Source organism: Pogona vitticeps, chromosome 4 (assembly GCF_051106095.1).
Source record: "Pogona vitticeps strain Pit_001003342236 chromosome 4, PviZW2.1, whole genome shotgun sequence".
NCBI classification, from domain to species: Eukaryota; Metazoa; Chordata; class Lepidosauria; order Squamata; family Agamidae; genus Pogona; species Pogona vitticeps.
Genome location: NC_135786.1, coordinates 122,899,097 through 122,913,625, shown reverse-complemented (window position 1 = coordinate 122,913,625; position 14,529 = coordinate 122,899,097). Strand labels below are relative to the sequence as shown.

The window sequence follows — 14,529 nt, the reverse complement described above, 5'->3', positions numbered from 1 at the left end:
CGCTAAATAGAAAGAAATACAACACAAGTGGTCCTACCTTTTTGCAAATAAAGGGAAAAATCACGGCACTGTGTAAATGATAAGTATGCATCCAATACAGAATACACCAAATCAAGTTGGTTTTACTTATTAATCTGACACATTTCAGACTCATTCAACAATTTCTATTAGTGATACTCACATAAATCTCATTCTCTGCCTCCAGTGGCAGTTCAGGTTCCCCTATCAAATCACCAATTTCACTGAAGAGAAGAGAGTCTGTGATGTAAACAAACACAAAATGGACATTAGTCAGAAAAGCCAAAGTTCAGCAGGTACTTATATTAACAATTTCCCCACTACTCAAAGATGCAATTGTATTTCAGTGGGCTTCAAATCAGCATCTGGTTGGTGGAAACAAAATTCTAGACTGTAGAGTTTTTGTCTAACTCAGTGTGTCTTCTATTTGCTCATTCTGAATAATTCATTCTTCTTCAAAAGCTCTGTCTTTCTCTCTCTCACACCCAGAAAGGCTGTTTAATAAATAGATATGCAGAGTAGATGGCACAACAATTTCTCCAGACTACAGAGCAGAGATAAGGAATATGTGCCCTTTCAGATCCCATCAGCCTTCACCACTGGCTATGTTTGCTAACGTTAATGGGACTTGCAGTTTAGCAACAAATGGAAAGCCACATGTTTGTCACCCTGGCTTTACAGAACCATATTGTCTGAACTTGATTAGGATGCCTGACTCCCCCAGGAATCCTACAAAGAGTTATAGACCTCCCAGGTGAAGAACAGAAGCCTATTATTTGTCATAGCTGACATAATCCCAGGAAAGGGTTAATTCCAGAATTAAAATGACAATCACTAACTAGCTTCTCCAAGCTCATCTGGGTATCCAATTATAAGTATTTTATTTTTGTAATAATTCCAGGCAATGTCAAAACTTGTTAATGTTCTACAAGACTTATTTCTATATAACTATGTTTCATATGAAAGACATAACATCCAAAAGTACTGTACTGTATTTAAAAACACATAACTTTTGACAAATCACAGGAATGTTGCTTTAAAACCATTTTCACAGCTATTAACTAAGCCATGTTAATGTTTAAACAGATGAAAACTGAACTCAAGTTGTACCTGAATATAAAATACAGGAGCTTTTAGCCTATAAATGCAGAGAATTCATTTCTAGAATATATCATTTAAAAATAAAAAGCAATATAACTTTAAAAGCTTCCTAAAAAATTCATATGATATCAAGGTTCTTACAATAAGAAAATACAAAATGAAAAACATTTCTAACATAAAGAGAAAAACCTTTTCTCATCGAGTCTTATGTAAAATCCATTGCCGGCTGTCAGTGCCATGCTGTTACCGTGTTTCTCCGATAATAAGACCTATCCCGAAAGTAAGCCCTCCCCTTAATTTGTAGGATTCCTCTAAAGTAAGCCCTCCCCCGAAAATAAGCCCTATTACCCTACTCACGCCCTGGGTAAGCTTACCGAGGGCGCGAAAAAACATCCCTTCAGCAGAGCAGAATGCAGTAGGGAGAAAGCAGAGCTTCGCCCTTCATGGCAGTGCTTTCGTCTCAGGGCGCGCCGAACGGGATCCCGGGAGCCAACAGCCGCGCGAGCTCCTCCTCCGCCTGGAACTCCCCTGCCCGGCGCGCGAGGGAAAGAGAGGCACGAGCCCCGCGGGCGCCGCACGGGCGCTCCTGCCCCCGGACCAGAGAGGAGGAGAACAAAAGCTTCAAGGCGGAGGGGAGGAGGCGACCAAGGCAGCAAAGCGAGGAGCATCGCCTGCAAGCCGAGCGGGCACGCTCGCTCACTGTGTTTTCCCCCTTCCCAGCAAAGCCCGCCTTTTTGGCTCCCCTTCCTCCTCGTTTGGCTTCCCCAGCAGTGAGGGCTTCGCAGAGAGCCAGAAAGCGAGAGGAGCCAAGCAGGAAAGCAGGAAGGAGAAGCCCAGTTCTTCTCAGCCGCTGCCTTTCCCCAGCCTCCTTCTCCTCCCTGGCCGAGCCCAAGTAGCCGCCGCTGCCAACGCCGCTGCTGCTGGTGCGGCTGTCGCCAGCTTTCGGGGAAAAATGCTCTGGTTTCTCTTCAGATCACATTTTTGGGGGAGGGCTTATTTTAATGACGGGTCATTAAAAGAAGTCCTCCCCCGAAAATAAGCCCTCTGCCCTTTTCTTTCCCCCAAAAGATAATAAGACAGTGTCTTATTATCGGAGAAACACGGTATCTTTCTGCAGCTCTAAAGACGTTGGCCTGACATCAGTTCCACGCTTTACGTCCTCTTTGGATAAGCTGCCTCTCCATACAATAACAGTCTCCCATCCTGTCTCATTCAAGAACACTCTATGTGATCTCACCCCACATTTATACTTCAATCAAACCAAAACAACCTGCCTTATCAGCAAAGCTGATATTGCTGGTATAGGACATTACGGTGACAGTGATCAGGTAACAGAATGTATCACTGCGGGAGCATTTCAATCCTCCTGATAAGGGCAACTGCAGCTTATCAGTACCCTAGTGAAGAGCAGGGGAACCAGTTTGCTGGTAGCGCATGGAGATGTAGGTCATTTTAATGCCTATAGATGGTGTTGCAGATTAACATATAATTTTATACCCCTTTTCAAAAAACGTATTATCAATTATGAGGCTAAAGCCTTATAGAACAAATGACATTTTTCCACTTGCTTATAAAACAAACAGCTTAAAATAACATTCATCTTTTTCTCCTTTTAGATGATTCTGTAAAAGCGTCTATTGTACAATATATTGTTACTCTCATCAGCCTAACGCAGGTTTCCATATGTATTTTCTGACATGTCTTTGTCAATTAACAAGCACTACATAAGCAGCATTTTAAAATGAACTTCATTTTTTCTTTTCTTTGTTTCACATGACGTCATCATTCTCTTTACTCTTTCTGGTAAAAACTGGCACGAAACTGAATGAGTTACTTCTGCCTTGTTACTTTATCAGTAGCTTTGTATCAAAACAATCTGGCTATTTTGCTAAGCGGCAGACTTATTTAGTAAACCATGGAAATCAAACTATATTTCTGCCTTACTTTCACTTTCTCAGCAACCTTTTAGGCACCTTTTAAAAGAACTTTACATTTTTTAGGGCAACACATCTTCATCCCATGAACTCGAATGTTCTGGATTATTGAAACATGCACTGGATTATTTTTCAAGCAACACTCTCTGTCAATCAGATAGATGTTTGATTAAGTGGGAGGAAGAGACTGAGAGTGCGACTATGGCAGGATTTGCTCTTCTTAAAAAAAAACAAAAAACAGCTGAATTTGAAGAACTCTTTACTGACTGCATGACACAAAGGGTGAATCAAATTCATCCAGCCCTTTTTGCTCCCAAAGCATTTTTCCCCTGCCACTGGAGGACTTCTACTTTTTTCTAGCTGGAATTATTTGAACACTTTTTTTCCTATGCTGCTAGCTGATACATGTTTGTAAAAAGGTAAAAGTGGTATTTCAGGTGATGCAGGTAGTTGGAAGTGTGATGTTCAAGTCCAGGGGCAGACATGAAGAAGCAATCTACCATGATTATGGCTCACTGTCAGACTACTACATTCCTGAAAAACCTTTCTACAGAAATACCAAGCAACTGTACATACAAAAAGCAGTGCTTATGACAAAGCACCTTTCCTCTTGCTCCTCAAAGCAGCACAAGGAAGCTCAAGTGTGCATGTGCACACACATACATAGACAGTGCCAGCACTCACCTCTGCCCACAAAAGAAGGCAGAAGATTTGGAAAGGCTGCATCGATTGAGTGCAAAATGCAGCAGAAGAATGGCATCCAAAGATATTGTGTTGTGCTTTACTAACTTCTATAAAAAAGAAATGTTTATGAAAAAGTAAGAGAAAATCTGGACATATAATGGAACACTGGTCCAGGTATATGCTGATTTCTACCAAATTGGGTCTGGAGAAGAAACATGAAATCAATTACATCCTTTCTTGTAAAGCACAATATAAAATATTTCTGGAGATACTTAGTTTTTCTTAAAGTTTTCTAGCTGGAAAATGTACAAGATAACATCAGCTGAAGAAAGCTTATCTTCATAAGTGGGCCATAATGGATGATCAGCAATGGGAACAAGAGGGAGTCCAACTGGATAACCAAGAACTTGATCAATTGACCACACCGGATGAAAATATGCAAGGAGTGGGAATAAGTGATGAACTAGTGGGAACACTGCCTGGCCCTTTGGCTGCAGAGGGAGACTAAATTGAACTTTAAAGGTAGAAGAAAGCAGAAAAGCATTTAGTCTTGGGGAAGAAGTGATTTGAATATTGCTATGAAGATCTAAGAAGATTTAAAGTGCACATAATTGAGACTAGTTAATATATATTAATAGATATGCATGATAAGTGTAAGAATGAAGAACTAGTTGTTAATAACACTTTTATTGAGAGGAGAATTCCTAGGGGACTAAATTTTTGAAAGGAAGAAGTAGAAAGGGAGAAAGGATAAGAACTTAAGAACTGGCAAACTAAAGTTCTGCACACGTTATAGTCTACTAGCACCTACAAAAAAGGGTATTTTAAGTAAAGAAGAGAGAGGAAGAAACTAAATTGGGGGAGCATTAAATTAAGGTTGAAATTGTCTCCTAAAGCTAGCTAAAGATGGATAATTAAGTATAACTGGAAAGTTATCCTAAAAGCTCTCTGTGTATGGGGACTATGAAGAGGGGAATAAGCATTTAAGTTGGGATGAATGGGGTAACTGGGTTGGCATTATGAAAAAGGATATGAAAGTTCAAAATCAAGAAGTGTTACAATTATTATTTTTTAAATATGATTTTAAAATGAATAATAAGAATAATAGTAAAAGGCATTATATGATGGTATAAGGAGCATTAGGAAAAGATTATACTTTGATAAATGTATTTTCTTCTAATGCAAATCAAACTACCCTTTTAAAAGAAGTATAAGGAAAGGGTTTGTAGTAACGGCTTGAGATTTTAATGATTATGGATAAAGGGAAAGCCCTAATAAAACAGAAAAAATGTCCTCAACTAGAATAACTAAGAAAACTGATTTGTAGGATATTTGGGGAGTAATAAAAGGAGATGAAAGGGTATACACATTATTTTCCTCTCTCTATATAAGGGTTATTCTAGAACAGATATGTTTCTTTCCAACAATTTGATTTCAGGAGTAGATAACACAGAGGTTGGTTTAATTCATGTAACACAGCGAGCTCTGATAAATATGGATATTAAAATTAAATGTGATTACAAAGAAGCTAGAAGATGGTGATTAAATACTAATTTGTTGTTGTTTAGTCGTTTAGTCATGTCCGACTCTTCATGATCCCATGGACCAGAGCACGCCAGGCCCTCCTGTCTTCCACTGCCTCCCGGAGTTTGGTCAAATACTTCTGTACTCTTCTTCAGCAAAAATAGGAATATAAAATAAAAAATGAATGACGGAGATATGGGATATAGACATTAGGGAAAGCTGTAGTCAGGGTAACATATGCACTATGAAAGTAGTAATGAGGAGGATCAATATCAAACAATCTTAAAAGAGAACAAGAACATGAAGAAAAATTGAGGATGAACTATAGTTATTGAAAAATAAATATATGTCAGATAAAGATAATATATTTATCGATAAAACTGGCAAAAAGAAAAAAGAGAGCATGGAAATTGAGAAAATTCAGAGGAATTTAATACAGAAGAGAATATTTAGAGTTCAGTAATAAAAATTCAAGATTGTTGACTAGGGCTACACGAGGTTTTTTTTAAAAATCCAAGAATCTTATTGGAGCAATTAAAAATGAGAATGGTTCAATATGTAATTTGATGACTTAAAGATTTTCCAAGCTTTTTTCATAAATTATATACTTCACTAAAACTATCCTCGGAAATAACTAGAGAATAGATAGAAAAGAATGTGAGGAAGAAACTTCAAGAAATAGATAGGAAGGCAATGGCTCAATTAATAAGGGAGGAAGAAATAGAGAAATGGATTTAATAATTAATAAAAAGGGAATACGACAGGTATTGAAGGATTAGTACCAGACTGTTATAAAACTTTTAAGACAATGTTGGTACATAAATTAAAACCCTTTGTCAATAAAGTAATAGCGATAGAAAGGAAACCACCCTCATGGAATCAATCAATAATTATATTAATACTGAAAAAGAATAAAGAACAAATACTCAACTATCCTATACCAGAACACAGACAGAATTCTAACTCCTGTCCTTTGAAGATGCCAGCCACAGAGACTGGTGAAATGTTAGGAAGAAAAGCCTTCCGAACACAGCCAAACAGCCTGAAAAACCTACAACAACCATTGGATCCCAGCCATGAAACCCTTTGAGAATACAATAAAGATCTTACTGGATGTGAGGCATATAGACCTATATCTTTGATAAATCTATATCATAGAAAAATAGAATAATTGCGTTGGAAGGAGCCTATAAGGCCATTGAGTCCAACCCTCTGCTCAATGCAGGAATTCAAGTCAAAGCAGATCTAATAAATGCTTGTCCAATTTTCTCTGGAATGTCTCCTGGGTTGGAGTGCTCATCACCTCCTGAGGTAATTGTTTCCACTGTCATATTGCTCTAACAATTAGAAAGTTTTTCCTGGTATTCAGCCTAATTTTTGCTTCCTGTAGCTTCAGTGTCTTGCACTCTGGGATGATCGAGAATAGATCCTGCCCCGCCTCTGAATGCCAACCTTTCAAGTACAGTGGTGCCCCGCATAGCGACGATAAGTTCCGGAAAAATTGTTGCTATCTGGATTCATCACTATGTGAAATAAAAAAGCCCATAGGAATGCATTAAAACGCATTTAATGCGCTCCTATGGGCTTAAAAACTCACCTTATGCGAAAATCCTCCATAGGGGCGGCCATTTTCGGTGCCTCTAAAGCGAGGCAACACAGCGGGTGGCCATTTTGGAACCGCTGAGCAGCTGTGCGAAAATGGGGCCTTTGGGAGGACTGCGGGGGAGCACTCCCCCCATCCTCCCAAAGCCCCTGCCGATCAGCTGGGGGGGAAATGGGGCCTTTGGGAGGACCACAGGGGAGGGCTCCCCCGCGGTCCTCCCAAAGCCCCAGCTGGCATTTTCGCCCAGCTGATCGGCGGAGCTTCGGGATTATGGGGGAAAGTGCTTCCCCCCATCATCCCGAAGCCCCGGCGATCAGCTGGGCGAAAATGCAGGCTTCAGGATGATTGGGGGGGGAGTGCTTTTCCCCATCATTCCGAAGCTGGCATTTTCACCCAGCTGATCGGCGGAGCTTCGGGATGATGGGGGAAAGTGCTCCCCGCATCATCCTGAAACCTGCATTTTTGCCCAGCAGATCGGCGGGACTTCGGGATAATGGGGGGGAAGCGCTTTACCCCATCATCCCGAAGCCCGCATTTTTGCGCAGCTGATCGGCGGGGCTTCGGGATGATGGGGGAAAGCGCTCCCCCCATCATCCCGAAGCCCACATTTTCGCCCAGCTGATCGGCGGGGCTTCGGGATGATGGGGGGAAGCACTTTCCCCCATCATTCCGAAGCCCCGCCGATCAGCTGCGCGAAAATGGGACGTATGGGGAAAAATCACAAAGCGATTTTTCCCCATAGGGAACATCGCAATGCGATTGCAAAAGCGATCGCAAAATCTTCATCGCTATGTGGATTTGTCGTTAAATGGGGCGCCCGGTAAGTGAGGCACCACTGTATTTGAAAAGTGCTATCACATCTCCCTTCAGTCTTCTTTTCTCAAGGCTAAACATGCCCAGTTCTTTCAGTCTTTTCTCATAGGGCTTGGTTTGAGTCCCCTGATCATCCCTATTGCTGTCCTCTGAACTTGCTCCAGTTCAGCATCCTTCTTAAAGTGTGGTGTTCAGAATTGTACACAGTACTTTAAATGAGACCTAAACTGGTGTTGGATAGAGGGGAACTAATACTTGACAGGATTTGGGGACTGCCAAGATATTTACTGCAATATTAGCAAAGTGAATGAATAACTTTATTACTAAATATATTACAGAAGAAATAGAAGAATTAGAATAGAATCGAGTATCAATATTTGAAAGGATATTAAGCATCTAGATATAAATATTTCAAGTAATTTGAAAAGAATGAAAGAAAATAATTTTAATTTATTGAAACAGTTGTTTATGAAGAAGTTAGCTGGCTTAAGGAAAATAGGATTGCCATGGTTTGGCAGAACTGCAGTTTTAAAATGAAGAAGCTATCCAAGATAATCTTTTTATTTATGATGCTACCAATAAAGAAGAGTGAAACATTGGCAAAATATGATTAATGAATTTTGTAAAGGAGATAAGAATTCAAGGATGGTATAAATCTCAAACAAGTGGAGGTTTGTGATTGCCTAACTATATTGTCAATCAAATAAGATATATTTCAGATATCTAAACCCAATAAATTAATCTGGTTGAATACAGAAGGGCAAAAACTACAGCTGAATTTGGTAAATATCTCCTTCTTGCAAAAATACAGTTAAAAATAGAAAATACTTTTCTTTAAAATATGTTAACAATACAGAATATTTAAAAAAATCCCACCAATATCTCCATTGTGTCTGGTGACAGAACTGGAAAAATTCTCAGAGAATTTTAAAAGATCAATTGAAGACTTTGATAAAGAGACATGTCTTTAGGTTAAAGGACTGGCTAGAAAAGAATGGGGAATAAAGAACAAATAAAAGAAGTGTTAGGAGAAGACAAAATATCTTGGTATAATGTTATTAAATTAGAACAGTAGACAAAGAAGTGGGGGGAAACAGCAAATTTGAAGAGACCCTTGTCCAGCAGGCCGAGGCAAAGAGGCAGTCACGAAACCAGCAAAATCAGGGAGCTAGAAGGGGTACAGATTGTATTTGTCAGTGTGGAAGGGATATTCACTCTCGAATTGGCCTTCCCAGCCACACTAGATGCTGTTCCAAGTCCTCCATACAGAGCACGTCACCATAGTCTCTCAAGACTGAAGGATGCCTAATCTAATCTATTTTATAGAAGGAAGTACATGAGGTGACAAATGAGAGAAGGGGGACAGTGAATAAAATGTATAATTTGTTATTGGAAGCAAAAGAAGAGGAGGATTTACTCAAAACACTATAGGAAGGAAATTTAAGAAAATAAATAAGCTGTAGTACTAGGGAAGATATGTGGAATATTAGAATATTCAGCTCTATATCCATAAGAATAAAAAAGCATTTTCATAAGTTACTGTGGAGATGGTATTTAACTCCAGTGAAACTGAATCAAACAGATGATACAGTGCTGCCTTGCTTAACGAGCGCTTCGTTTAACGACGAATCCGCATAGCAATGTTTTTTTGAGATTGTTTTTGCGATCGCATTGCAATGTTTTTAATGGGAAAATATCGCTTTGCGATGATCAGTAAGCTGTTTCACTTACCGATTTTCGCATAGCGATGATTTTCCAACAGCTGATTGGCGGTTCCAAAATGGCCACCGGGTAAAAAAATGGCCTCCCACTGAGTTTTCGTGCCGATTCCTCGGTTACCGGGCAGCAAAAATGGCGGCCGTATGGAGGATTTTCACTTAAAGGTGAGTTTTTTGCCCATAGGAACGCATTAAACGGGTTTTAATGCATTCCTATGGGCTTTTTATTTTCTCATAGCGACGAAATCGCTTTGCAGCGATTTTTGCTGCACGGATTATCGTCGCTATGCGGGGCACCACTGTAATTGTTGGGTGCCAGAATGTGAGTATGCCAGAATGTGAGTATGTATACATATTTCGACAAATGATTTTTAAATATTTAAATGAAATAAGCACCTTGAATTTAGCTGTATGTCCTAAAATATTAGTATTTTGAGGGGAGGGGATGAGGACAGAACTAGTTTCCAATCCGTTAACAGCAGCAAGACGGATTATTGCTAGGAAATGAAAATCAGCTTACAATATACAGTATTGTTAAATGATTAGTATAGTGATGCTTGAGATATAATAATGATAAACATATATATAAAATATAAAAGCTAAGAAGCACATAATTAATAAATTAATTTGCAGACATATAAGAACATGTTGACCTTGCATTGATAAAGGGACAAAGTGTTACATATGAATCTATACTGTTTTGTAACAAGCCCTGGAAGGGTAAGTGGTTCCCAACCTTGGGTAACCCGATGGTAGTTGCAGAAGGGGCAGTCTGTGCAAGCATTACAGGTAAAAGCAAAATAGAAATAAAAAGTTTAAAAAGACAAAAAATGTGGTGGCACCTTTAAAGACTAACTTTTATATTATTATTTTATTTTTTAATGTGAACTTTTGTGGACAAGTCCACTTCATCAGCTATAAAAGAAGGAGATTTAACATGGCAAATATGTAAACATGGCATCAAAATATTTATATCAAAATACAGATCATGGATGGCTGGGAAGAAAGTCAGTGTGTATCATCATTGTGATGATAAAAACTCCCATTATAGTTTCCAGGAGTTGCAGTTCTTGGACTGTAATTCCCAGAAATCCCAGCCAGCACAGCTGGTGGTGAAGGCTTCTGGGAATTGCAGTCCAAGAACATCTGGGTTGCCCAAGGTTGGGAACCACTGGAAGCAATTACTCCCCAGGGGTCCCGGCGGTGGGGTGCAAAGTAGCCTGCTTGCTTTCTTTTCCTCTTCAGTTTGTTTATCAGGAATGTTGATATTTATTATTTGTTGTAGTTTATTAAAAAATTCAAAAAGAAATGCTGCTCACGATACAGATGTTAACTAACGAAAGGGAAGACTAGACACAGTTTGCCATGGATGAGAAAACCCGAGGCTCCCGTGCATCCCGAGATGATCCTGGACAAGCCACTCCTTCGCCGTGGGAGAGAAAAAAACCCAGAGAAGCGCCGAGAGTCATGCACACCAAGCCTTAAGAATGTAATAATAACAAGTAGAGAAGAGCTAGAAATTAAAGAAGTTTAATAAAGAAGCCACGCAGCCCCACAGCTTCCGCCCGAGACGGGGCGTCTCCCACCAACCGGCCGAGCCGGATTGGCGTCGCCGTTCAAGACCCACGAAGCGAAAGCCCGCGCTGCCCCCTGACGGCCTTACCCCACTCGAGGCCAGGGTCGCCCGGGCCGCCCCCGGCCACCATCGCGGCCATCGCTGCTGCTCCGGCGGAGGCTCACTTTCGTCTCTCCTTCGCTTCCGGGATTGCACTCAACTCTTGCGATATTCCATGAACAGACGTGTCCTTCCTCACAACGCCCCGCCCCCGACTACGAGGGCCGGGAAGGATCTAGAGTCGCCGGGGGGGGTTGCGCAAAACGACGCTTTTGGAGGCCCGTAGATGATCGTGGCTGTGGTTGTGCCCGTCCTAGACCTTATGATCTGTTTAACCTGTGCTGGGGGTTGAACGGGGGTGGGGACGGGGGAAGGATGTATTTTTCTCCGGAGGGTTTCCATAAAGTAATAACTACAAGCTGTCGTTTATGAAGATTCTTCGGTAATAATTTCTTAAACAAGAGGCAGAAAGATGTGATAAGGGGCTTTTCCAATAAATGCCCGAATACTAGAGATAAGAGATAATATATTTCTCAAACTCGATTAAGAATTTTTTATTTTGGGGGGGAGTTCATTGGGTGGAACATAAAAAGCTGCTTCTTTCTTGTTCTGGATTTCAGGATTAACCGGGCTCTTCTCTGTGAGACTGTTTCTGATTTTAGTAGCGGTAAAAAACAACAACTCTTGAGAGTCCCCTGGATTGCAAGGAGAACAAACCTATCAATTCTAAAGGAAATCAACCCTGAGTGCTCACTGGAAGGACAGATCCTGAAGCTGAGGCTCCAGTACTTTGGCCATTTCATGAGAAGAGAAGACTCCTTGGAAAAGACCTTGATGTTGGGAAAGTGTGACGGCAAGAGGAGAAGGGGACGACCGAGGACGAGATGGATGGACAGTGTCATCGAAGCTACCAACATGAATTTGACACAACTCCGGGAGGCAGTGGAAGACAGAAGGGCCTGGCGTGCTCTGGTCCATGGGGTCACGAAGAGTCGGACACGACTAAACGACAAAACAACAACAAAACAACAGAAACAAAGGTAGAAGGGTTTCCAGTGCGATGTAGCGGATAAGTGATGGACTAGGATTCTGGAGAAAAGGATTTGAATCCCGGCTCAGCCATGGAAACTGACTGGGGGAGTGGAACTGGTAAAACCACTCCTTAAATCTCTCTGTTACCTTAAAAGCCCTAGCAAGGTCCCTGTAAGTCGGTTCTGACAACAGGTAACAACAAAGACTCTGTTGATCTCCCAGAACAAAAAAACCCTATGAAGGCTCTTTTATAATCACCATAATTCCATAATAGTGTCTATGCTTTTTAATTTTTTTAATTGGGAGGTGATTAAAGAAAAAATAGAGAAGGGTAAGTGTGGAAGCAAGGAAGTTCTAAACAATTGGCAAGATGTTTAATTAAATAGTACTTAATTGAAAAGTGCAGTTCTAAAGAATGGCCATGTCATGATAATAATATAATTTATTGTCATTGTAAGTATATACACAGTATACCATACAACGAAATTCACAATGAATTTCAGCAATGGTTGAAAATACTTGTACCTTTTGAAGTAGGGGGTCTTTCTGTGTGAAGCTTTCATTCCACCCTCACTCTCATGCACAGAGGTTTACAGGGGTTCTTTCAACTGTCATAGCCTATTTGTAATCCTGCTGTTTTCCTACCACTTCCTGTGTCTCTGTCTGTTAAAGTGCAGGCAACTTCAGAGATGGGAAGAAAAAAGCCATGTGTGATTTGATGTTATGTGCCATCAAGCTGAAACCGACTTATAGCAACCCTGACATGGTTTTCAAAGTAAGTATGGTATTTAAGGAGTGGTTTTACCAGTTCGACTCCCACAGTGAGTTTCAATGGCCAAGCAGGGAATCAAACCCCATTCTCCAGAGTCCTAGCCCATCACTCTATCATAACACCAAGTACTGTGTTATTTGATAGTTGATCACTGTCTGTCTTGATTGCAGAGTAAGCAAAGCTATTTACAAAGATGCTGTTTTAAGAACAGGGAGCACTAAGAGCATTAAACAGTGTTCGAGAAGTAATACGTGCAAACTACAAATGTGTTGAAGAGAACAGTAATAATAAAAATAGTTCATTAATTCAGATTTTTTACCCTTTCCATGGTTTTCTAATTATGAAACACTCAAAATAGTTCCCTTCAATATTTTTATTAATGACTTGGATGAGGGAGTGCAGGGAATGCTTGTCAAATTTGCAGATGAAAATAAAATTGTGCAGAATAGCTGATACCCTAGAACAGTGGTTCTTAACCTTGGGTTACTCAGGTGTTTTTGAACTGCAACTCCCAGAAACCCCAGCCAGCACAGCTGGTGGTGAAGGCTTCTGGGAGTTGCAGTCCAACAACACCTGAGTGACCCAAGGTTAAGAACCACTGCCCTAGAAGACAAACAAAATTCAAAATTACCTTGATAGGATGGAGCACTGGACTGAAAGCAACAATGAAATTCATCAGAGATAAGTGCAAAGTCCTGCACCTCAGAAAAAGAAACCAATTGCACAATTACAAGATGGGGGATACCTAGCTCAGCAAAACGAGTGAGAAGGCTCTTGGAGTCGTTGTAGATCACAAAGTAAATATGAGCCAACAGTGTGAGGTGGCTACAAAAAAGGCCAATGCTATTTTAGGCTGCATTAATAGAAGTATAGTCTCCAAGTCCTATGAGGTACTGGTTTCCCTCTATTCGGCATTGGTTAGGCCTCATCTTAAGTACTTTGTCTAGTACTGTACTGGAAATCGCACTTCAAGAAGGACGCTGACAAATTCGAATAAGTTCAGAAGAGGGCGTCCAGGATTATCAGGGGACTGGAAAACAAGCCCTATGAGGAAAGACTGGAAAAACAGGGCATGTTTAGCCTTGAGAAAAGAAGACTGAGGGGTGATACGGTAGCACTTTCCAAATACTGTATTTGAAAGTCTGTCATACAGAGGAGGGGCAAGATCTGTTCTCACTCATCCCAGAATGCAGGACACGCGACAATCGGCTCAAGTTAAAGGAAGCCAGATTTCAGTTGAATATCAGGAAAAACATTCTGTTAAAGCAGTATCACAGTGGAACCAGTTACCTCGGGAGTTGGTGAGTGCTCCAACACTGGAGGCATTCAAGAAAAACCTAGATACACCTGGCAGTTATGCTTTGTATTCCTGCATTGAGTAGGGGGTTGGACTTGATGGCCTTGTACACCCCTTCCAACTTTTCTATGATTCTCTTGGGGGAATGCTAGGACTGGTCGGCTTACACAAGGTTATGTAGGCAGACAGTTCTTTCTGGGGACTATATGCTATAATGAGTGGAATGTACTATGCACCTACCAAATTATTAAGACTATATGGCCAAATATCAAGGAAACTGTTCTAAAATTAGTTTGTAAGTGCCATTAACCCCTATAAGATGGTATTATATCAATAGCAGTCTCTCACCATTGTGCTGGAGGAGCTGTCAAGTGTATGGAAGTCTATTACACTTTTGGTGGAACATCCATCAATCTAG

At 40.6% G+C, this 14,529-nt stretch overlaps 1 protein-coding gene across 3 annotated transcripts in view; it reads right to left on the bottom strand.

The window, feature by feature from the left end:
* ATF6 (activating transcription factor 6) overlaps nt 1–11,210 on the bottom strand; it is a 103,584-nt gene extending 92,374 nt beyond the window's left edge. For 2 of the 3 annotated variants that reach the window (XM_020798502.3, XM_020798503.3), the window contains exons 1-2: nt 11,059–11,210; nt 182–258 (exon numbers count right to left, since the gene is read on the bottom strand). In XM_020798502.3, coding sequence (XP_020654161.3) covers nt 182–258; nt 11,059–11,110 — 129 coding nt within the window. In that variant the 5' untranslated portion in view covers nt 11,111–11,210. The remainder of the gene's footprint in view (nt 1–181; nt 259–11,058) is intronic. The other variant, XM_078392417.1, reaches the window with a different exon arrangement.
* Nucleotides 11,211–14,529: the final 3,319 nt, after the last annotated feature.